Raw genomic sequence first — 23821 nt, 5'->3', positions numbered from 1 at the left:
AACAACCTGTGATATGCAGATGATACAACCTTGCTTGCTCAAAGTGAGGACTTGAGGCACTTACTGATAAAGACCAAGGCTTGTAGCCTTTTGTTGGATTACAACTCGATGTAAAGACTAAAATGCTCACAAATGGACAGTCAGTAACATCAATGATAAATGAAGAAAAAGTCGAACTGGTCAAGGATTTTGTCTTGCTTGGATCCACAATCAATGCTCACAGAAGCAGCAGGCAAGAGATCAAAAGATGCTTATATTGGGTCAATCTATTGCACAAGACTTCTTTAGTGCTGAAAAGCAAGGAATTTCCTTTGAAGACTAAGGTGTACCTGGTCCCAAGTCACGGTGTTTTTTAATTGCCTCACAGGCATGTGAAAGTTGGACACTGAATAAGGAAAACCAAAGAATCGATATGTTTGATTTGTGGTGCTAGTGAAGAATATTTAAAGTACCATGGACTGCTAAATGGAAAAATCAATCTATCTTGCAAGAAGTACATCCAGACTACTCTAGTGGCAAGGATGGCTAGACTTCATCTCACATATTTTTGACAAGTTGCCAGTAGAGACCAGTTCCTGGAGAAAGACATCATGCTTGATAAAGCCGAGAGGCAGCAAAAGAGAAAGCTCTCTAGTAGACTGACACCGTGGCTGAATAGAAACAGTTGAGGACGGTGCAGACCGGCAGTGAGACCTAGCAGCTTCATTCTGTTGTGTAGTCTGTATGGGTCAGAACTAATGGCACCTAACCTGAGAAGTACTCATGCACTGCCACGCCAAGCACAAGCTGTCATTTCTCACCTGGTCCACTGCAATAGGCCTCCACTCTCATCCCACAATCCACACCCTGGCTTCCTTCAATCTATTCATTTTGAAATTACATTTTGTTCTTTAAATAAAGTTCTGATTCTCTCTCCTCATATGAAAACCTTCTAAAGAAGTCTTATTTGTCTTAGGTCATGTCTCTTTCATAAGTGTTATACACTTGTTTTTTCAGCATCCCAGAATGTTTCACTCTCCCTCCCTCTCAGGTCTTAGAAAATGATGCAGCTTTTCCCTGAAATACCTACTTAGCACTTTCAACTGGCTCAAATCAGCTAAAATGCCACCTAATTTTCTCTTGTTCCTCGTGTTCCCACCAGACTGCGAACTCCCGAAGGACAGCCCCGTGTTTTCATCTCTCCAGTTCCTAAAATTGACCCGTGGGGGGGTGGGGAGGAGCACTAAACACATGAATAAAACACTTAGTGCCTGTGACAGAAAAGCTGCATGTCACTGATAAGATTCAACGTGGGTCTTCGAGGATTGCAAGTAGCTATCCTCAGCTTAACTGGCCTTTGGCGAGTCAGGCATAACATAGCCAATGTTTATTTATCTCCTGAAGTTTTCTTAAAACCAAAGTTTAGTTTCACTAGTAAAAGTCTGCCTTGAGTACTTTTAACAACTATCTAGACAAAATTAAAGGAGCCCTGGTAGTGTAGTGGTTACATGTTGGGTTTCGATCCACATGGTAAGAAGTTCGAAGCCACCAGCAACTCCTCCAGAAAGACTGGGCTTTCTGTTCCTGTAAATAGCTGTCTCAGAAATGCACAGGGGATCAGCATTGTGAGATGGCTGATGAGTTTGGTTTGGATAAGAAATTAAAGTAACACAGAAACTCAGTGGACAGGAAGCTTGGAACAGTTTATATATTAATGGGTGTGGAATAATTCACAAAGGATGGTGAAAATGGTCGCACAGCGTGAAAAATATAATCAGTGTTACTAAACTGCTTATATAGAAGCTGTTCGGCTGATTTATGTTCTGCTGGGTATATTCCCAGCAAAAGCCAAAATAAACTTAAAAGAAAAAAATTTAAGTCAAAGCATCTATCTCACAACCTAGTGGACTATGGATATTTAACATTATTTGATCTCCTTTGACCCATTTTACTTTTTAATATTTTCTGCATTCTTTTTGATTGAGATTTTTCTGATTCATTTTGTTAGTTTTTATGTTTCCTGATATAAGAAATTCAGGATGGGTAAATCTATAGATATAGCAACTGGATTAATGGTTTCTTAGGTGTGGCAGGAGAGGTTGGGAGGAAATGGAGAGCTAACAATGAGCAAGAAGAAAATGTCCCAAAATTGGTTTTGGTAAAGATTGTACAACTCGTCTCAATGTGGTTGAACTACTGAATTGTGTGATATGTGGATTATGTACCAGTAAAGCTGCTTAAAAGACTAGGACTGCATGCTAAATGCGATGAGTTTTTCCCATCAATGTGATCAGAGTAAGAAACAAACAATAATTAGTGAAGTTTTATTGATAACTAATGCTGACGCTTATTTTCACACGAACTTCGGCATCTTGCCACGGAATTCTATTTTCTAAGGCGTCCTTACTTTTATATACACTGAAAATATTCACAAAGAAAAAATATATATGTGTATTCACAAAGAAAACATAAAGCAACTTAATTATGTACAATTTTAGAATGCAAATATGTAAAACAAGTAAAAAGAATACAAATCCCCTTCAAGTAATGAGTTCAGGGTTCAGTCTGTCAACTAAGTGTTAAGGGTGAAAGCACAGTGCAGATAGCATGACGTACAGAATGAGTGGTACTCCTTCACTTCGGACATCCGGGTAAGTGCTCCAATCTCTTCTCCCTGGAATCATCTTCAGAGACAGACTAAAAAACCAGTCTCAACAAAGAAAAGAAAACCAGTCTCATGACTTTAAAAGCAGAGCCCAACTTGGCCCCTAAATGTTTCATAGGACTTAGTCTTGAATGGCTAAACTATTTCAAAAACAGCAAAACATCTTCAGAGGTTGAAGATTTTTGACCAGGAGGGATGTTAAAAATACGTCACTGGTTCTGAACATCATTCTAGAAAAGAAGTTTTCAGCACTTCACATATTAATGGAAAGTGTCTAGGCTTCCATGGAAACTCCCTTTGAGGGTAACAAAGTGCTTATGGAATGCAAGGCTTTACAGTCACCTTCAAAGGCAAGCGTCTCGACTCTCAGTCAGACATATCAGCCAACTGATGAATGGACAGTTTTCCATTCCTTTCATCATGCAGACAAAAACGCTGCAGTCACCAAGAGCCAGGTCAATGTGTGGTAGGCCGATTTCGTAGCTGAAGCTTGAGCAGCTTACGAGCTGGTGAGGAATCTACTTTTTGCATGCTTCTTTTCCCTGAAGAGTGAAGTCAAAAAATAATATTTCAAATGAATTTATATATAACATTTATTGAAAACGTCTATATGCCAGACATTGACATGCATTACGAGTCTCTATCATCAGAGAGATGGTAGCCTGAAGGAAAGCCACCCAGAACTACGATTAAAGTGCTGTTGTTGTTGTTGTGTGCCGTTGAGTCAGTTCCTGCTCATAGAGACCTGATGTACAAAAGAACCAAACAAATTGTTCCCACGCCTGAGCCCACTGCAGCAGCCATCTTGTTGTGAATAAGCACCCCCACCCCCCCACACACACCAAGAATGATGTCCTCCAGGGATTGGTCTCTCCTGACAACACAGCCAAAGTTATCAAATACAAGTATAAGAGTTAAATAAAAAATTAGGTGTGCTTTTCAGCAAATAATTGAGGACTAAAGGAGGTCATGAAAAACTACAAAAAAATAGCTGCAGTATCATTTGAAATGATTCTTGAAGAGCAAAGAGGTAAAAAGCAATAGAAAATAATTAAACTTGAATTTACCAAATGAACAATCTGTAAGCATTTCATTTCAATTCATTGTACTTCAGTGTAATTTATATCTGGAAATTTCCCACCAATATGAGTATCTATAATACCCTAATTATTAGGAGTGGGTGAGGTCAGGGAATCACCTGAATTCGTCTTTGTCCTCTGGACCATATGCCTGAAGGGCAGTTTCTGTCTGAAGGACTAGCCACCAGATTGAAAAAAATAGATCCCTGCTATCATCCCAGAAAGAGGCATACTTACCAAGCTGTACTGACACCTTCTGGAGACACTGGGTACTTTCGTCCATGAAGGCATGCAGCTGCTTCACTGATCCCTGCAGCTCATCCATCTGCAGACCACAGATAGCCTTGAGCTATCAAGCAAACTTGACTCAAAAGCTCTGTTTGGTGTTCTTTCAAACTTTTGGAACTTATAGATCCACACCCCACTTTTCTACCTCCAGACCTATATTCAGGTCCATATGACCTTTAACACTAGGACCCCAACTCTCCTGGTTTCTGGTTGGCTCTGGTCAAAAAGGGGCTCAAAGGGAGGGCAGCTCAAACGGTCAGAGTATTGATTACCCAAGATGGCGCCTGGAAGAGTCACCTTGAGCCGCCTATGCCATGCTGAACGAAGACCACAGCTTCCAAGGAGCGGAACATGTGACCTCTGCCCTCCTGGCGCCCTGCTAACTGCTCTGGCAGGTACTGCTCCTTCAGGACTAGAGGGAGCAACCACTCAGTGACCTCGAAATCTCAAATTATTCCAAAAATTCTTAGTTTCACAAAACCCTCATCTTTATATTCAGTTAAAAAAGAAGGAAAATGTCGCTTTTGAGCCAATTCTGACTCACAACAAACCCAGGTGTGCAAAACAGACCATGAAACAGTTGTCTTGGCTGTTAACATTTGGAAGCAGATCAGCAAGTCTTCTTTTCCAAGTGGATTTGAACCACCAACCTTTCAGTTAGTACCTCTGAGAGCTTAAACATTTAACACATGGCAAACAAACCTGTGTACATGACTCACTGCCATGGAGTCCAGATCGACGCGTAATAGGGATCCTAAAGGGCAGAGTAGAACTGCCCCTGTGAGTTTCCAAGACTAATTCTGTATGGGAGTAGAAAACCCAGGCCTTCTCCTGAGGAGCAGCTGCTGGTTTTCAAATGCTGACCCTGCAGTTAGCAGCCAACCCAAAGCCGCTATGCCACCAGGACTCCTTAGCTCGATACATAGTTCACCATAAATAAACTCTTAGATTATCCTGTAAGTGCCACCTACTTCCTGGCGATCCTTAGGTTTATTTATATTCCCCAGAATGTCCTTATGGCTCACTCCCTCATTCCTTTCAAGTCTCTGCTAAAATGTCACATTAGGGAGGCTTTCAATAACTAACTGATATAAAACAGTACTTGATGCTCTATATGTCCTCTAGCTCCTTAACTTGCTTTATTTGTATTACCACCACATGTTTGTTTACTTGTTATTTTTTCCCCTTTTCCTATTTCCTTCAGATGAAGTTCAGTATGCTTGCCTCATCACAAATTCTCTAGGTTTACATTTCCAAGGGTGACAAGATAGCAAAGCCAAGTAAGTCCACCACGTACACATGACCAACTTACCACCAATTCCATAGAATCAAAGACCTTGTCCTGGTTGTGTAATATTTTCTGGTAGTCTGGCTTTGTATTCAGAACTTCATTCTGGGAAGACCCAAGATATGTTGTAGGATCTACTTCAACAATTTTGTCTTCAGTTGATTTCCTAAAGATAAAACGAGACAAAAATTTACTAAAAAATCGATAATCATTTTCTGGGGACTATAAGACCAAAGATCAGCTTGGAAACCTCCTATATATATTGTTTTTCAAGGAGAACAGAGGTGATAATATTTTTATAAGCATTCTATTGTTTTTTAAAAAGAACTGTTTATAATGAACAAAGTGAATGTTTACAGAACATTTCATTAGTTTTACATTCAACAGTTCATGCACACTCTGATTCAAGTCATCCATTGCCATCCTTTCAATGTAACATGACTTACCACTCTTAGACCCTATGTTTCCGGTTTCTATTCCTCCTCCTTTCCTACCCCTCTCAACTTTATCCTTGATTAAATGCTGCCCTTTCGGTCTTAAATGATTGATTAGTCTAACAGAATTGAGTGCAGATCTATGCTTGAAGGGTGAGAGTCATCTGACCCGTCTTTACCCAACCAATAAACCTTCTTTTATGATTTTAAAATGTCTTTTTTTTTTTTGCTCCCACTCTATCTAAAACCTTCTAAAATGATTCTTTTCAAAGCAGTTAATAGTGGTAGCTAGGAACCATCTATTTCTTTCAATCTCAAAGACTGATGTTTTAGTGGTCCATTAGACTATCAGACTAATTGTTTCCAAATTAGTTTCAAATTAGCTGATATAGTTTTTATTAACTTGAATCAGTATTCTTTAATTCTACTATAGATGCAGGCTCTCTTATTAACAAGAGATTCTGAAATGATTGCTTGGTATAATTTATTTTCCCAATTAGTAACTTTTATACCACTAGACAGCCACACTACAGATGACAAAATAAAGGACTGGTCCGTTTAAAAAATATGACATCTATGTCCATCAAAAGGGTAAAAAGAGAGGGAGGGTGGGCTGGAAAGAGGGAACCGATTACAAGGATCTACATGTGACCTCCTCCCTGGGGGATCAACAGATAAGTGGGTGAAGGGAGACATTGGACATGGCAAGATATGACAAAATAATATTTATAAGTTAACAAGGATTCATGAGGGAGTGGGGAGCGGGGAGGCAGGGGAAAAAATGAGGAGCTGATGCCAGGGGCTTAAGCGAAGAACAAATGTTTTGAGGATGAAGGCAATGAATGTACAAATGTGCTTTACACAAATGAAGTATGTAAGGATTGTGATAAGAGAGTTGTATGAGCCCCTAATAAAATGATTAAAAATAATTTTAAAAAGGTAAAAAGAGAACCCACAGACTGGGAATAAAAGTATTTTGCAATGGTATATCAGTTAAAGAGCTAATTAAAAGAATCTATAGAGAGCTGAAAACCTTAAGAAAAACATAAATTCACTCAATCAAAAGGTGGGCACAATTTGTGAATAGATAATTTACTAATGATATCTAGGTGGCCAACATCATATGAAGATATGCTCGAATGCATTAGGTATAAAAGAAATACAAATTAAATACCACCTTACGCCAACGTAATGGGATATTATGCATGCTTAAAAAACAATGATGAGGGGGGGAATGGGGAGCTGACATCAGGGCCTCAAGTGGGAAGAGAATGCTTTGAAAACGATGACGGCAGCATATGTGCAAATGTGCTTGACACGCTGGATGAATGTACGGATTGTGATAAGGGATGTAAGAGCTTCCAATAAAAGTATTTGGAAAAAAAAAGACGAGTCAATCACACCTTATACGACATGGACAAAATTGGAGAACATCATGCTCAGCAAAGTCAGTTAATCTCATAAAGAAAAGTACTTGAGGGCACATTATAATGAGAAAAAACTTGTGTTATCATACCACAGGAGGGCTTTGCCGGGGTTAAAGGTTGGGGCCGGGGGAAGGAAAGAAGCAGGGTGGGAACAGGGGAAAAGGAAGAACAGCATACATGGAGGGTTTGCACCTGAACGCAGTCATTGCTTTAATGCGGTGGGCTGTGCAAGTACGTGTTTGTGTTATAATTCCACAAATACAGATACGACAAGAGGGAGACAGCAGGATCATAGCCCTAGAAACCCTACAGCTTACTTACCCATTAGACCAAAACACTGCTCGAGTAGTTATAAAGGGAGGAAAACCAAAATGGAAACAAATTCTTTGACACAGAAGCTAGTTAAAAACAGAGAAAACCAACCCTCAAAATAATCCAGAGACCCCTTGCAGAGGGGTCTCAGGGAAGAGATGCCGCCAGACAGGGTGCCATGTAGCAATGATGAAAAACACAACTTTCCTCTAGTTCCTAAATGCTTCCCCACCCCACCCCCCCACCCCACCCACTATCATGATCCCAATTCTACCTTGCGAGTCTGGCTAAACCAGAGGATGTACACTGGTACAGACAGGAACCAGAAACACAGTGAATTCAGGGCGGATGATGCCTTCAGGACCAGTGGTGAGAGTGGTGATACTGGGAACATAGAAGGAGGGTGGGTTGGAAAGGGGGAACCGATTCCAAGGATCTACATGTGACCTCCTCCCTGGAGAATAGACAACAGAAAAGTGGGTGAAGGGGGAGACTTCAGACAGGGCAAGATATAACAAAAGAATAATTTACAAATTACCAAGGTGTTCAGAGGGAGGGAGCGGGGAGGAAGGGGAAAAGTGAGGAGCTGATGCCAGGGGCTTAGTGGAGAGCAAATGTTTTGAGAATGATGAGGGCAATGGATGTACAAATGTGCTTTACACAATTGATGTATGTATGAGTTGTATGAGCCCCTAATAAAACGATTAAAAAAAAAAAAGAATCCACAAAAAAGCTTCCAGAGCTAACAACATAGCTGCAGGACAGGAGATCAACACCTATCATCAATGAGCGCAATCCTAACAGGAACCTAAGGAAGCCGTTCTAGCTACAAAAGAATTAAAAACATGTATCTAGGAATATATTAACTAGGGAGGCAAAAGACTTGTACACTAAAACTATGAAACACTGTTTAATATAGTAAAAATTTTTTAAATCCTAGTATATGGAAGGGAATATTGTGTTAGTGAACTGGAAAACCTCAATATTACCCAAAGTAATCTACAGATCTGATATAATCCAAACCCTATCATAATTCCAAAAGCCTTCTTGGTTAAAAAAAAAAAAAAGACAATCTTCAAATTTATATAGAATTCCATGGGGCCCCAAAACGATAAAACCATTTTGGAAAAGAACAAAGCAGGACTCTTACTTCCTAATTCAAAATGTATTACAATGCTGTAAAATCAATACAGTCTAAAACTGGTATAAATGACAGACATATAACAGACTGATGAAATAAGTAGAACAAAGAAACAAACTATGGCCAACTGATTTTAGACAAAGGTGGTAAGACTAGTCCCTGGGTAAAAATTCTTTCAATAAATAGTGCTAAAGAACCCTGAAACTTGGGGGAAAAAGAGAGAACCCATCACAATGATTAACCCTCCTCTCCCCTCCAGGGATGAACAATAGAAACGCGAGGGAAAAGATTAGACACTGGATGGTGTAAGATATGAAAATAAAAATAATTTATAAATTGTTAAGGGTTCACGAGTGGGAGTGGAGGGGAAAAAAGAAGAGATGATACCACGGGCTCAAGTAGAAAAATGTTTTGGAAATGTTGATGGCAACATATGTACAAATGTGCTTGATACAATTGATGTATGGATTGTTGTAAGAGCCCCCCCAAAATAATTTATTAAAATTAAAAAACAAAACAAACTGCATAGTCAAAGGAATGAAACAAGACTCATACCTTATACCACATTAAGAAATTAACTCAAAATGGATCAAGGTAAGAATAAACTAAAAATTCATTGCCATTAAATACATTCTGATTCATAGTGACCCTACAGACAAAGCAGGACTGCCTCCATGGCTTGCTGAGGCTGTAACTCTCTATGAGAACAGAAAGACTCATCTTTCTCCCGTGGGACAGCTAATAGCTTCAAACTGCTCATCTCTAGGTTAGCAGCCCAACATGTAATCCGCTATGCCACTAGGGCTTTGAAAAGATTACACTTCTTAAAACATAAAAGTAAAATTAGTTCTACTACTCAATACAACACACAGCAACTACTCAAGTGTCAGAGTAAAATTGTACCTCTACAAGTTATTATTTTTATTGAGGATTCCTGAAACTGTAAATCTTATTACAATCCATACATATATCAATTGTGTAAAGCACATCTGTACATTAATTTCCCTCCAACATTCTCAAAACATTTGCTCCGCTTAAGCCCTTGGCATCAGGTCCTCATTTTTTCCACTCCCTCCCTGTTTCCCCCTCCCTCATGAACCCTTGATAATTTATAAATTATTTTGTCATATCTTGCCCTGTCCGACATCTCCCTTCAACCACTTTTCTGTTGTCCATCCCCCAGGGAGGAGGTCACATGTAGATCCTTGTAATCGGTTCCCTCTTTCCGATCCACTCTCCCTCTACCCTTCCAGTATTACCACTCATCCCGCTGGTCCTGAAGGTATTATCTGCCCTGGATTCCCTGTGTTTCCAGTTCCTATCTGTACCAGTGTACATCCTCTGGTCTAGCCAGACTTGCAATGTAGAATTCGGTTCATGGTAATGGGGGGTGGGGTGGGGGTGGGAGAAAGCATTTAGGAACTAGAGGGAAGTTGTATTCTTCATCCGTGCTATATCTCACCCTGACTGACTCATCTGCCCTAGATCCCTCTGCAAGGGGATCTCCAGTGGCCAACAAATGGGCTTTGGGTCTCCACTCTGCACTTCCCCCTTCATTCACTATGGTAAGATTTTTGTTCTGATGATGCCTGATACCTGATCCCTTCGACACCTCATGACAGCACAGTCTGGTGTGCTTCTTCCATGTGGGCTTTGTTGCTTATGAGCTAGATGGCCGCTTGTTTTCCTTCAAACCTTTAAGACCTCAGACGCTATACCTTTTGATAGTCAGGCACCATCAGCTTCCTCACCACATTTGTTATGCACCTGTTTGTTCTCAGCGATCGTATTATGGAGGTGTGCACCAATGATGATTTTTCGTTCTTTGATGCCTGATAACTGATCCCTTCAGAACCTTGTGATCACACAGGCTGGTGTGTTCTTCCATGTGGGCTTTGTTGCTTCTGAGCTAGACGGCCACTTGTTTATCTTCAAGCCTTTAAGACCCCAGATGCTATCTTTTGATAGCTGGGCACCATCAGCTTTCTTCACGACGTTTGCTTATGCACCCGCTTTGTCTTCAGGGTTTGTGTCAGGAAGGTGAGCATCACAGAATGCCAATTTAATAGAAGAAAGTATTCTTGCATGTGTACATGCCTTTATCTAGACCTCTATAAATGCCCTTTGCCTCCTAGCTCTTTCCTCTATTTCCCTTGGCTTTCCTCCTGTCCCACTATCATGCTCAGCCTTCATTTGGGTTTCAGTAATTTCTCTCGGTTACATTACCCTTGGTCACGCCCTACCAGGTCTCTTACACCCTCCTAACCACCAATTTGGATTACTTGTTGTTCCCTTGTCCCTGGGTTTGTTAACACCACTACCTTTCCCCCCACCTCTCCCTATCCCATGTCCCCCTGGAACTGTCGGTTCCGTTGTTTTCTCCTCCAGATTGTTCATCCAACCTATCTTATTTAGACAGACCTGCAGAAAAACAAGACAGAGCAAAACCAAGCAACAATATACAACAAAACAACGACAAAAACCACTGACAAAGAACAAAACAAAGCACAAGAAAGAAAAATTTGTAGTTAGTTCAAGGATCATTCGTTGGCCTTTAGGAGTGTTTTCAAGTCCAGTGTGTTGGGGCATCACGCCCTGGCCCCCAAGTCTACCCTCAGCATTCCCTGGGGACCTTGCCGCTCCATTCCCTAGCTGTTCTGCTGCACTACCCCAGTGTTTTGCCTCGGTGTGGCGGGATCAGGTTGGGCACAATTCCCACACTGTGTCTCTGGTGGTCCCCTATAGGGCCATGGATCAGCGAGGGGCGTCATGTCTCATAGTGGGGCTGGCCATGTGGTCCTCTCTGTGGATTCGCTACTCTAACTGGGGTCATTGTCCTCAAGGTTTGGTGGGCCAGGATGCGTTCCACTCTCTCCTACTCTCCCCTCCATCTGTTCCCGTGTGCTCAGATCAGATATGTCCCTCTCCTGGAGCTGCAGACCCAATGCTGTCCTTTGAAACAAATTCTTCTGGGGGGAGTGGCAGGTGTCCACTTAGTATTTGATACTGGGGTCAGCTCCCCAGCCCTTTACACTGGTTCTCTACTCCACGCCGGCATGTTGCATTCACACCTTGGGGCACTAGGTTGAAGTCTGGTCCCTCTTATAAATAATACCCTCCCCTTGGGTGGGTTAGCGCCCTGTGCTCCTGCTCCCCATTTCTTCCTCATTTTCATCATTTTTTAATAACTGATTTGGGGCAGGCAGACTGAGGTGCTTTTTGGTAGACTCGAAACTCTAACCTTTCAGACAGCAGCCAAATACATAACCAGCTATACTCTAACATAGGGGTAATGCATCAGGACCTAAATTTGACCATGGATTTTTTAAGATATGAGACCAAAAGTATAGTAACGAAATAGGTAAATTGAACTTCATAAAAATAAAAAACTGCTGTGCTTCCCAGGACATTCTCAACAAAGTACAAAAAAAATCAACAGAATATGGAAAACTATTTGGGAACCATACTCCTGTACCTGATTATCCAAAGTGCATAAAGAACTGCTACAACTCAACAATAAAAGATCAAGACAATCTGTTAAAAAAGTGGGCAAAGGACGAGCATATTATAATAAATATATACAGTCAGCAAGCACATGAAAAGCAAATAAAAAACACCTATATCATTTCACACTCAGATGGTTACTCTCAGAAAAATGGAAAAGGAAAAAAAAAAAACCAAGTGCTGACAGGACTGTGGAGAAACCCTTATCTATTGTTGGTAGAATTGTACAATGGTACAGTCACTGTGAAGTCTGGTGGTTCCTTAGAAAGGCTGAATATAGAACGACTATGTGAGGGAGGGAAAAAAGCTGATACCAAGGGCTCACATAGAAAGTAAATGTTTAGAAAATGATGGTAACGTATGCACAAATATGCTTGGTACAACTGATGGAACGTTATAAAAGCTGTAAGAACGCCCAGTAAAATGATTAAAAACTAAACCAAAAACTACTGTTGTCTTTAGGTGCTGTGGAGTCAGTTCTCACCCAGAAGACCCTCCTCTTGCTCAGCCCTCAGTTGTGAGCCCATCGCTGCAGCCACTGTGTGAAGCCACCATGCTGAGGGCTTTCCTCTTCCACTCCCTGTCTATTTACCACGGGTCGTGTCTTCTTTGAGGGGCTGGCATCTCCTTTGCTTGTAAGGAGCACTCTGGCTATACTATTTCCACGATAGATTTATCCTTTCTTTTGGCAATCATAATCTATCCAATATTTTTTTATCAACACTCCGAAGAGGTCTTCTGTAACATATTTGCCCAAATGTATGCTAAGTGAATTGAAATACATTCTAATCAACTCTCCAAGGAAAGAGACAAATTTGTTTTGAATTCACAGATCTAACCTAGATACAATCTCTTCAGCCTCCTTCTGGTACTTCACCAAGAGTTGATCCCAAGTATGACGTTCTGAAGTAAATCTACAGAATCAGAAAAAAAAATTAGTTAATTTTGATCACCTCATTCTGAATCACTCAGGGTGTCATTAACTATAGTAGGTGTATCATCTGGTTCCAAGAAGTGAATAGAAAAGTCATGAAGGGAAAACTCTACTGATTTCAAGAGCAGCAATGTAATTTAGTCAAACATGAAATCTTAAAATCAAGTTAACATCTTTATTCTGTAGACTGTGATATATGAAACTGGCCATCAGCACATCCCATAGAAACTCAATGTGGAGGCTTTTAGTACTAACATAAACAGTATTCTGAACAGAATGCTTACTATTCATTTTACGCATCAGGTTTAATTATTTTCTTTAAGCGGAGAATGAATTTCAATTTTCTAAGGAAGATTTTCTCATTTTCACTTACTTTGCTATGTATTCTTTCATCTCAGCCATTGATGCTTCCAGACTGAAATCTAATTCTTTTCTGGGACACAAAAAGAATTGAGATCAACATAAAGCTTCCCAAAAGGATTTACTTTAAATAGTATGATATCCTACTCACAGTAAAAAACATTAGGATTTATCTTTTCTCCCAAACAAGTATTATCCTTTATCTCCAACTCACTTAAAACTTTTGGTGTGTAATTTAAGTTTAAGTTCACAGAGAAAATTGGTTTCCCATTTTGATTAACTTATACTTTGGTTTCTTGATATTGATTATAATCCCAACAATGTAACAAAATTCTTCCCATTTCCTTGCTTTGTTTAGTTTCTATTCAGCCTTCTTTCCTATCCCTTCCTGCGTTCTGAGCTCTCTCCCTTAGCAAATGCTGCCCTTTTTGTGTATACAGTTGACAGTCCATCCCATTTTTATTGCTAAGTAATAGCTTTCAAAACGGTTACTTTATCTTCAAGTTCTCCCATGGATACCAATTCACACCATGGCTAAGTTAACCTTCCTATATATATTTTTTTGGGTTCAAAAATCCTTTAACCTTTTCTACATAGAACCTTAATCTGGCACGTAAGGTTCTCTGTTCTGGTTGCACCCATCTCACCAGCTTTGACTGGCTACGCTCTCTTCTGCCACCATTCCTCTCACACTGGCCTCCAGACACCTGGGCTTTCATTTAGATCTTTTCATCTCTTCCCTTCCTGTTAATCAAAACTTCAGATCTCTTAAGGTCCAACAGTGCTTTTTCATATGACCTTATCTTCCCACTAAAACTGAAAAAAGTGGTGGAGAGGTGTTTATGTTTTACTTACATCAATAATTCTACTTAGTTAGGTAATTAATTCTAATGGAATAGGATCAGGCACTATGATGCCAAAATGTGGAAGATGTACTCAGAACCTTACCTAGCAAAGACAATTGATTGTGTCACCTTTCATTCATGCTTTTCTACCAAAGACTATGACACAGCCTCTGCCACTCTGGCTGAGATGCAAACAGTGGCCTAAACACACTCACTCAAGAGATAATATGTTGACCTAAATTATTGCCGTTCCTGGAGTAGCAATGCCAACTGCAGAGACTGGAAGGGGAGAACTTCATTTGTGAAATCAAAACTAAAAGTTCATGATGTAAGACCAAGTGACACGATTTGGTGCTGTGTGAAGGGAAAAGGGGTTTGCCGATGTTAGCCTTGACCCTGGTAGGGGCTAAGACTTTAAAGTATCTGCTAGTATTCTCACTTGCAAACAAACATGGGTTTATCACTAGCTGCACGGCTAGCAAAGTTCTTTTCTCATCTTTCCCTGGCTAACACCTTCTCACCATTCAGGTCTGACAAGTCTCAGACTAAGGATCAAGTCATAAGCAGTCTTCTATGAATACTCTAGCTGAAGCTGCCCAGGCCTTATGTCATTTATCACACTAATCAGTTCCTTAGCATATCACCAGCTAAAACTATTGTCTAGGCATTATTATCTCTATTACAATGTAGGCTTTACTAGAGGCCGTTCAACTTCCTTAGCACTGTATTGCTAGTATCTAGAAGAGCCTGGTACAGAAAATGCTGCAGAAATGCTAGCTGCCTAATGGTAATGAAAATAATTAATGACAGAAAAGGAATCTTTCTTACCCTCTTGGCTTTTCAAAGCATTTTTGCAGAGTTCCATTACTTTCCAATTTGTCTGCAAAACGTTTTAATTCTTCAGAAACAGAAGATGCTATGGAAAATAAAATTACTTACTATAAAATGAAGAGGACATAAAATTTTAGTGAACTGCTAACAAAGATATAATACATTTAAGTGGCTTGAGCTCTTTGGTCCCGTTATAGCCTGGTCCTCACTCAGCAAAAAAGAGGATTATAAATATGCAGAAAGGTTTTATTTCCCTCTTTTGGGTAGGCTGGCTAAAATGGCATTTTTATGTTTTACTGGTAAAGATGTACTTAATAAAGGTACAACTAAATTTGACATTAAGAGAAGGAAACCTATAGCACTGGAAGGGAGAATGTACGTATTTATAGAAGTCAGTCGATGGGCAAGAGTGTAGTGAGGCACGTGGAGGCAGTCATGGGCATAAGATGAAAACCAGTCTCTTTACATCTGAAGAGTCCCACCATTACATTTAGGTAAAGAATGCAGAGAGCCAAGGCTATGCAAACTAGCTGTCAGTGTAACACTGGCATATCTACACTAGTGGAGATGATAATGTAATTGTGAGAGAAATAAGTTTTGTTAGCAAAGTATGCCTGAAGTTGCATTTTTTTTTCTTTTAAGTAACAGTATTGCTGACCCTGGGTTATTGTGTAGTGCACTGTTAGTAATTACTACCCAGAATTGAAAAATATTTTTAACTTATTTCACAAATTGTTCATTTCCTTAACATGTAAAAATTTCCTACAAACTAACAGAAAAGAGATCATGCCACTTTCAAGTTTAAAGAGATAATACACAGAATAAAGTACAAATGGCTCTAAAACATTTTAGACGCTTAGCCTCTAAAAGAAATATAAGTTAAAGCTACACCTTTATCATGCTGAATAGTAAAAAAAAAAAAAATCTAAATTTGGGGGCGAGGGAAAAAAGAGGAGCTGATTCCAAGGATTCAAATAGAAAGAAAATGTTTTGGAAATGTTGATGGCAACATATGTACAAGCATGCTTAATACAAATGAATGACGGATTACTTTAAGAGTTGTTAAGAACTCCCCCAATAAGATTAAAATAAATAAAAATCTAAATGTGATAAAACTGTTGGTGTGAGAAAGTTTTAGACATATTGCTGGCGAGGGAATATATTGGTATCCGCTCTATGTAAAGCACTCCTATCATTTCATACCAGGAACTTCAATTCTAGGAATCTGTCTTATTTTTATTTGCACATGTAACAAAAGACTTCTGTAAAAAGATTTTAAGGGCACTATTATATTAGTAAAAGACTGGAAACAGTCTTAAAACCCCAAAGTAAAATTGGTTAAACCAGATATGGTACATTTATATAAAGCAATAGCATATGGCTATTGATGTGTCAAGGCAGCTCTATGTGCAATATGGAACTGCAAGATAAATTGTTAAAAGACTGATAAGTACGTATTCAATTACTTACAAAACCACAAGGCATCCTGCATGTGAGGATTAACAGTGTACAAGAGGGTGCAATCTAGGGTTATACTATCTTTTCTAGCAACTTACCTTTGGCTCTAAAACTTTCAAGACTGAAGCCCTTGGTGTCCTTTAGGAAAGGTTCCAATTTCTTAACAGAGAACTACGGAAAGAAAGCATTTTCAGTATCACTGAGATTTACCAGGCCAGTCTTGAGTTCATGTAATTTTATAATGCTTAGTAAAGTATAAAATTATACAATTCTTTTTAAAAACTGTTTTCTTTTAAGCTTTTACTCCTGGGCCAAGAGTATGTTTCTTCAGTTTCTTCTGGGAGATTTTTTTCTTATGTGCAACCTCCTTTTCTGGTTTAGGGACAATTTGTTCCTTTTCAAGAAAAACTATTTCAGTGTAGCAGGAGCTCATGGTATGAACTGACCTGACCATAGCTCTAAGTCCAGCAATGCATCCTGGGAGCTGTCACCTGGATATGTGCAATGACCAGAGAACCGCATGTAACCCTTTAAGTCCAGCATCACGCTCTGCATGTTTAAGCACACGCACCAAAAATCCAGCACTCTTTTTAGGCCCCTGACCCTGGAGCTGGGTCCGACCCCACTGCTTGGCTTGGGTACACCTACTAGCAACAATGTCTGAAGGGAATATGGCTTCTGCAAAGTGACAGCTTTCAAATATCTAGTGGCTTTCAGGACATGCCTACCCTTGATGCCTGGGCAGTTTCGTGGGTGTCCTTAAGATGGACCCCAAGGTTCAACCCTCTTGATTTGCATGATTTTGTGGAGTTTCTGGGTCAAATTAGTAGGGAACCATTTTGACAGATCACCTCAGAGGCTGCTATGGGAAGAGCTGATTCTATGTTTTAGGTTAAGACTTTCACACATAAGCAACCCCTAGATTATTAACGAGCTCCATTTCTTCCTATCTCCAAGTCAAATCTGAACCCAATTCACAACAGTTAGATACTGTTTATATCTAATAGTTAAAAGTCTTAGAATATAGTATTCTTGGATGGGAGAGGGAGGGGGGAAGAGGAACAGATGCTAGGGCTCAAGCAGAAAGAAAATGTTCTGAAAATGATGATGGCAACATATATATGTGCTTGATACAACTGGTGCAGTTATAAGAGCCCTCAATAAAATGATTTTTTTAAATAGATGCACTAAAATATCTTTATAAATAATATAGCAATAATGATGTTTAGATGGGTATTGTAAAGTAGCAATTGTTTTATTATGAACCATTGTATGTACCTTGGCCATTTTAATATAAAATATAATAGGCTTTACAGGAAGTTGGTTCTTAAATATAGGTTGATACGAGTTGGATGTCACTCAGGGTTTGCTTATAAATAAGTTCTAGAAGAAGAAAAAACTTTGTTGATTTCACTATGCATTTACACTTTTGTTTCAGGGAAAAAATTGGTCATTTAATTCACACAAATAACATGCTGTTTAGCCCAAAGAACCTTTGTCCCCAATCTCTGTGAACCAAGCGTTAAAGTAGTTGGGTTACAAAAGCCACAGCTGAGGGTCTGTATTAATGAGTGGGAGTGTGGAAGCCATCCTCATAATCAACGATGAGGGTGTGAGCTGGTGAAACCCTGTTTGGGGACCTTTCCAAGACTTGCCAACTTCAGATTCCCCCAAGCTATATCCTGCTTTTTTTTGCACTCTTATTTTCAAAACTATTCATTAGCAATGCTTACCTACATTAGTTGCCTACATACTATATATGCTCAAGTATAAGCCAACCTGATTATCAGCGGAGGCACCTAATTTTACCACAAAAATTGCATTAAAAATGTGCTGAAAAACAGCTTATACAACACACAAGTATATAATTATATAACATGGGTCATATACTGTTTTAGTAATCAGACAGAAATTACACACTATAAATTCCCATTATTTGGTGCCCATGGACAAAGGATATGAAACCAGGGAAATCTCTGTTAGCAGCATTCCATGTGATTTGAACGCCCAGTCCAAAGAGAAATTAGTGGCTGGGATTAAATCTGGCCTTTAAATTAATCCTAATTATGGAAAAACGTCATTTAATCTTAACCAATACATCTCAGGGTACCAATTTCTGTCTGGGGCCGTGACATTGAGTTGCAAAAACAAAAAAAAACCAACAAAGCATTTCCCAGCCCCAAGCACCTCACCTGGAAACTGGAAAGCAGGAGTGTGCCAAGCCGTTTACTTTCTGCTAAGTCAACACTGATGGATCTGCTGAGCGCTAACATAAAATATCACGTTAAAGAGATGGATAGTTAGAAAAATAAAAAAGCTGAAAAACTTCATCCCTCTTGATGCAGTCCGACTTGAGGCAAGAATGCCCAAGCAGCCCTCTCTGGTTAAAGGGAGAACTCTCACACATATAGTCACACCTAGTTTGTCCAGGAACAGCAAGGAATGACATTTACCAATCCATGCAGCCAAACTTTGACAAATATGACAAATATTTCCATGTATTACACTAAAATCTTGTCTTGTTAAACAAGATAACAAAAACAATCAGACTTATGATAAAAAGCTTTCTTCTTGATGATTCACATTCACCACTGGAACAAAGGGGACAGGTGCATTTGAACATTATAATGGGCACTCATGTGCTTTAGCTACATCACCGTAAGTCTGTCTATAAACCCGGTAGGTTATGCCGAGCTGTCTGATAGGAGAGGAAATGGAAGTGGGAAGGGCAAATGATATATCTGAGGCCAGGAATCATGGAGAAAGAACACAAACCCAAGCCTGTCACCAGAATCGGTGCTTTTCACAAACCTGTGCTTTCTATCATGCTGCCTCTCTATAATGACCGAATAACACCAACCATTTGTTGAAAACTATATAAAAGGCATTTCATGACACGCTTCACACCTCAGTTAATACTCAGGCACGCACTTTCTTATCAATTCCATGTTACAAATGTTGAAACTAGCACAACGGTTAGGTAATAAACAGATAACTTCTCTAAGGTCACATGAATTATCAGCTGGAATTGAATGATCTCCAGAAACATTTTATATAACTAGGCCACTGAATCCTCAAGCAATTTTAAAAGGTATAAATTGGGTTTGTTTTTTAACTTTTGCATTGTTGATTTTAAATTACCGTTATCTCAATTTAAATAAAACCAGCTACTCCACAACAGAGAAAAGCTATTTTGAGAATTATGAGGGATGCATTTTTTTTTCTGCAATCCCCCAGCCTAAGCTGGCTGTTTTTTATAGCTTCTCTTTAATTCCTGTTGCCACGTAAAACTGGATCCTTTGTCTGTAATCGAGAAAGTCTGGTAGGTAGTCTGATACAACTAGGAGAGAACCTGTGATTTTCTGATACTCAGAATTTGAAGTACACAAGCTCTAGACTGGAAATGAAGGTTGGAGTAATCTGAGGAAGAGTTCTGATGCCCCGTTGGCACATCTCTAAAGTAAATAGGCAGACCTGGCAGCAGCCATTTTTTGATATGCTAAGCAGGTACATTACCCAATTTATTTCTAGACATCTGGTCACCTGAAGTGAGGTGATACCTTAAAAATATTAACAGCTAGCACTTGAGTTTACTGTGCCAGATAATATGTTATAGATAAGTCAACTCAATCAATCCTCACACAACCCTGTGTGTGATAGGTGCGACTACCATCTCCAATGTAGCAAGGACCTTAAAGCAAAAGTAGTTAAATACCAGCCAGTCATACAGCTAGTATGTTCTTCCCGATATATGCCAGACTTTGCACATTAAATCCTGCAGTTCGCTCAGTTACAATAGTAATTCACACAGAATCTCTAAAAAATGGTATAAACACCTTTCTATGTTACATTAAAATGTAGCATCCCTAAAGACTTAAGTTTTCACTTTAGATATTTTTGTGTATCTTCCTTGAGATACTGCCAGTTATTCAGCCTATAATCATACCAAGCCGTTCACCTTCTGCTCCCCTGTATAATAGGATGTGAGGCTGAATGCCACAAGGGATCTATAACGTCACCTATCCTCCTGAAGGGGAATGTTTAAGAATTGCAAGTTACAATTTCTATTCATGGTATAGATTACAGCGGCAACTAATATGACTTAAACAGCAGTAACACTAAAAACACTCACTAGGTGTTTTACATTCGTATTTAAAATTATGCCCCACAAGGTGGGCAGTATGGTCTCCATTAGATGAGGAAACAGGTCCAGAGTTCATATGAAGGAAAGTGCTCAAAGTCACAGAGCTATTAAGTAGCAAAGTCTATTCTCCTATGCTCTTTGTCATGCCTCATTGGCTCTACCTGAGCTGGAACTTCACTGTCTTATGTAGATAGCACCCCACCTGTGATGCCCTGGTCAAAGGGAAGCAGTGACTTCCGCCGGTTCACTCCTTTCAAACTTGCTCGCCGCCAGGATTGCCTTCTGCTTTGATGATGGGCAGAATGTTCTTGGGGGGACAAATGAAGGGACTTGGACTGAAGTCCTTCCAGGTGGTTGAGATCACAATATCCTCCTTTTGGGGGGCTAGACCCAAGGTGACTTCTTTCCTTTGCACAGTTTTGAGCCATCTCCAGGGAAGCAGGTGATTTAGTACAAACGTCCACAGGGTTGGAACATGATTCCAACGGATGAGCATGAGTCACAGACATCACCGGCTCCTCTTCTGGCACTTGTTATTAAAAAAAAGGTTATAATACAGAATTAACCCCATCACAACAAAGCATCTGTGCAAAAAGGTAGGGGGGGAAAAGGTGCCCAGGATCATGGAAACACTGGCGCAGCAGGTCTGCAAACACTAATTATGTGTTGCCACCGAGAGCCAGCAAGCCTGAAACCCAAGAGGCAAAAGGTACTGCCTTTCTCTGGGACACTCACCTGCAACCACACCTGATCTAGTCACTGAAGCCATTCTGGGAAGACAATCCTGAAAATAAGAAAACAAGGTGATCTGTTCTGCACATTTCAGCCCTGGTTTAACTGGGGGCTCTGGTACTTTGGGGCAGGGTTCGGCCTCTCCAGTCCCTCTGGACTACCCGCCTCACACCAACCCATTGTGCCCAAGAAATCCTCTCTGCCTGACGAATCCGCCCACCCAGGTTAGCACCTCCTAGGCACTTCTACAGGGCGTAGGAATACCCCTCGCTCCCTTGGCTTTTCTCCCAATTACTCTGCATTGAAGGAGTCCTGGTGGCGCGGTGGTTAAGCGCTCGGCTAAATCCTTCATCACAGATTCAACTGTCATTTAAAGTGAGCCAGGGCTTGTCCTACGGAAGTGCTTAATCTGCCCCCACTCTCCCAGTTAATCCTGTCTACAACTCCAGGAAATTTGCTATTAACCTGGCAGAGCGAGGAACTGAGGCTCAGAAGGGGATTCGAGGGGAGCCTGGTTCACGGTGGAATTCGAACTCCGGCCTCAATCACGGTTCGGGAGTCTAGTCCGTAGTAGGTTCTACACCCTGCACCCGTCGGATTTCTTCAGCCGGGAGGGAGTCCCGGAACCGCCCAGGGGGCGGTAAAATGGCGGCAGGGGCTGGTCCGACGCCAAAAACACAGGGGCGGAGTGAGCTGGGTCGCGGCGGAGGAGATATTTAAGGCTTTGACCTCGGAGTGACGTCCATCCAACACTAAGACTCCGTTCCTGCAATACAAGCTGAAGGTCCCTCTCCCGTAGCCCCAGGTCCCCTGCGGAGCCCTGAGCCGCTACGACTCTCAGTGAAGGGAAGATGCCACGGCCGGTCTGCAGCGACTCCGCCGCGGCTCCCGAAATTCCCGCCAGGCCAGCGCGCATGCGCGGCGCATGCGCAGTTCAGGGCCGCGCCAGCGGCGCATGCGTAAACCGGGATTCCGCGCTCTCGGTCCCGCCCAGACACGTCACAGCTTCTTCCGCCACACGTTTTGCAGGACCTTCCCGGGACAGCGCCCATGTAAATTAGGGAAACAAAGCACCGGAGAGGTACTAGCCCACGTCTGAAGGTTTGTCCCGCCACGCCACCGTGAGGGTCGCTCCTCCCCTAATCCTCTGAATTGTGAACAGTGATTCTTCCGGGGCGGACTGGAAATCCGTTTGCACAACCTTATCGCTCCTGCTCGTGGATTTTTTTCCTCTTGGAGCCCCTTAGGTAGCCCTGGTGGCGCAGTAATTGAGTGCTCGGCTGCGCACGGGGAGATCTTTTCGAACGCTGCGTCTTGCGGAGAAAGCTGCGGCAGTCAGCTCCCGGAACGAATTGCACATAGAGCGGTAGCTGAACTGACTTGAGAGCATCGGTTTGCGGGCACTTTTGGTGTGCATGTAGCTCTTTAATACATTAAAGAACCCCAGTGGGGCTCTTGAGTTTGGCTATGGGCTGGTACCCTCTATAGCAGGCGTCCTCAAACCAAGGCCCACGGGGCACATGCGGCCCGCGAGGACATTAATCTGGCCAGCACGATGTTTTTGCCCCTGTTTTTTTACTTCAAAATAAAATTTGTGCAGTGTGCATAGGGATTTGTTCATAATTTTTTTAAAACTATAGTCCGACCCTCCAATGGGTCTGAGGGACAGTGAGCTGGCCCCTGTTAAAAAAGTTTGAGGACCCCTGCTCTATAGAGTGGTTCAAACCCCATCAGCTGCGCGCTGCAGGACGATGAGACTGCTGGTCAAGATTTAGCCCCGGAAACGCGACATAGGGCCACTATTAGAATCAGCTCTAGGCGGTGGGTTTTTTATTTATTACAGGGGCAGAGTTCTAGAGCTCTCGGGGCCTCAGACCAGTCCTTATCTCCAAATTATTTGCAGGTCGTCCTCTTGCTTCAAGTGTCAGTTCCTTTGCTGAAGGCTTTCCCTCTGCCTGGGAAGTCCTGCCTTTTCCTGGCAATCTTCTCCAATGTTAAGTAATTCTCAGCTGAGAAGTCATGTGTGAGCCTGTCCCGAGGCCAGAGCCTCCCCTGCCCCACTCCCCCTTACTAGCCTGGGATCCCCAGCGAGCAGTGTCCTCTCAGATCTGAAACCGCCTTGAAGTGAAAAGGTCACAACATGTGAAACGAAGGGTTGTTAAAGTTTTCTAGCAAGAGATAGGAATCTGCCTTTCTGAAATGCCACCCTAAAGTTTTAACAGAGGTCTAAAAGCAGAGATTTACTCTTGGTTCCCTGCGTACCACTTTCTGGGAGCTGCGTGGTACTCAATTGAGTCCCCAACTTTTGTGCCTAATTTCTCTTTCCATTCATTTGTCATTGGCCCAAGAATGAAGTGCAGTGTTCCCCAACAAGGCTGGCCATCCTGGGGCACAGTGAGA

The 23821-nt window shown here is 41.2% G+C and overlaps 1 protein-coding gene across 2 annotated transcripts; it reads right to left on the bottom strand.

Annotated features, from left to right (window-relative positions):
- Nucleotides 1-1906: 1906 nt before the first annotated feature.
- Nucleotides 1907-22334, bottom strand: DSN1 (DSN1 component of MIS12 kinetochore complex). 2 transcript variants are annotated; one of them, XM_075528800.1, is made up of 11 exons: nucleotides 21887-22334; nucleotides 21425-21473; nucleotides 20892-21218; nucleotides 18738-18811; nucleotides 16644-16716; nucleotides 15085-15172; nucleotides 13425-13484; nucleotides 12957-13031; nucleotides 5324-5465; nucleotides 3961-4048; nucleotides 1910-3186 (listed from the first exon to the last, which is right to left on the bottom strand). In XM_075528800.1, the coding sequence occupies exons 2-11, from the start codon at nucleotides 21456-21458 to the stop codon at nucleotides 3101-3103; spliced, it is 1047 nt and encodes a 348-aa protein (XP_075384915.1). In that variant the 5' UTR covers nucleotides 21459-21473; nucleotides 21887-22334; the 3' UTR covers nucleotides 1910-3100. The 2 variants fall into 2 exon arrangements, with proteins under 2 accessions (XP_075384916.1, XP_075384915.1); XM_075528801.1 differs by lacking the exon at nucleotides 20892-21218 and having other exon boundaries at nucleotides 1907-3186.
- Nucleotides 22335-23821: the final 1487 nt, after the last annotated feature.

The sequence above is a fragment of the Tenrec ecaudatus genome, chromosome 12, assembly GCF_050624435.1.
Source record: "Tenrec ecaudatus isolate mTenEca1 chromosome 12, mTenEca1.hap1, whole genome shotgun sequence".
Lineage (NCBI taxonomy): Eukaryota > Metazoa > Chordata > Mammalia > Afrosoricida > Tenrecidae > Tenrec > Tenrec ecaudatus.
Note: the sequence above shows the minus strand (reverse complement) of the source record. Positions and strands in the feature narration are given on the sequence as shown.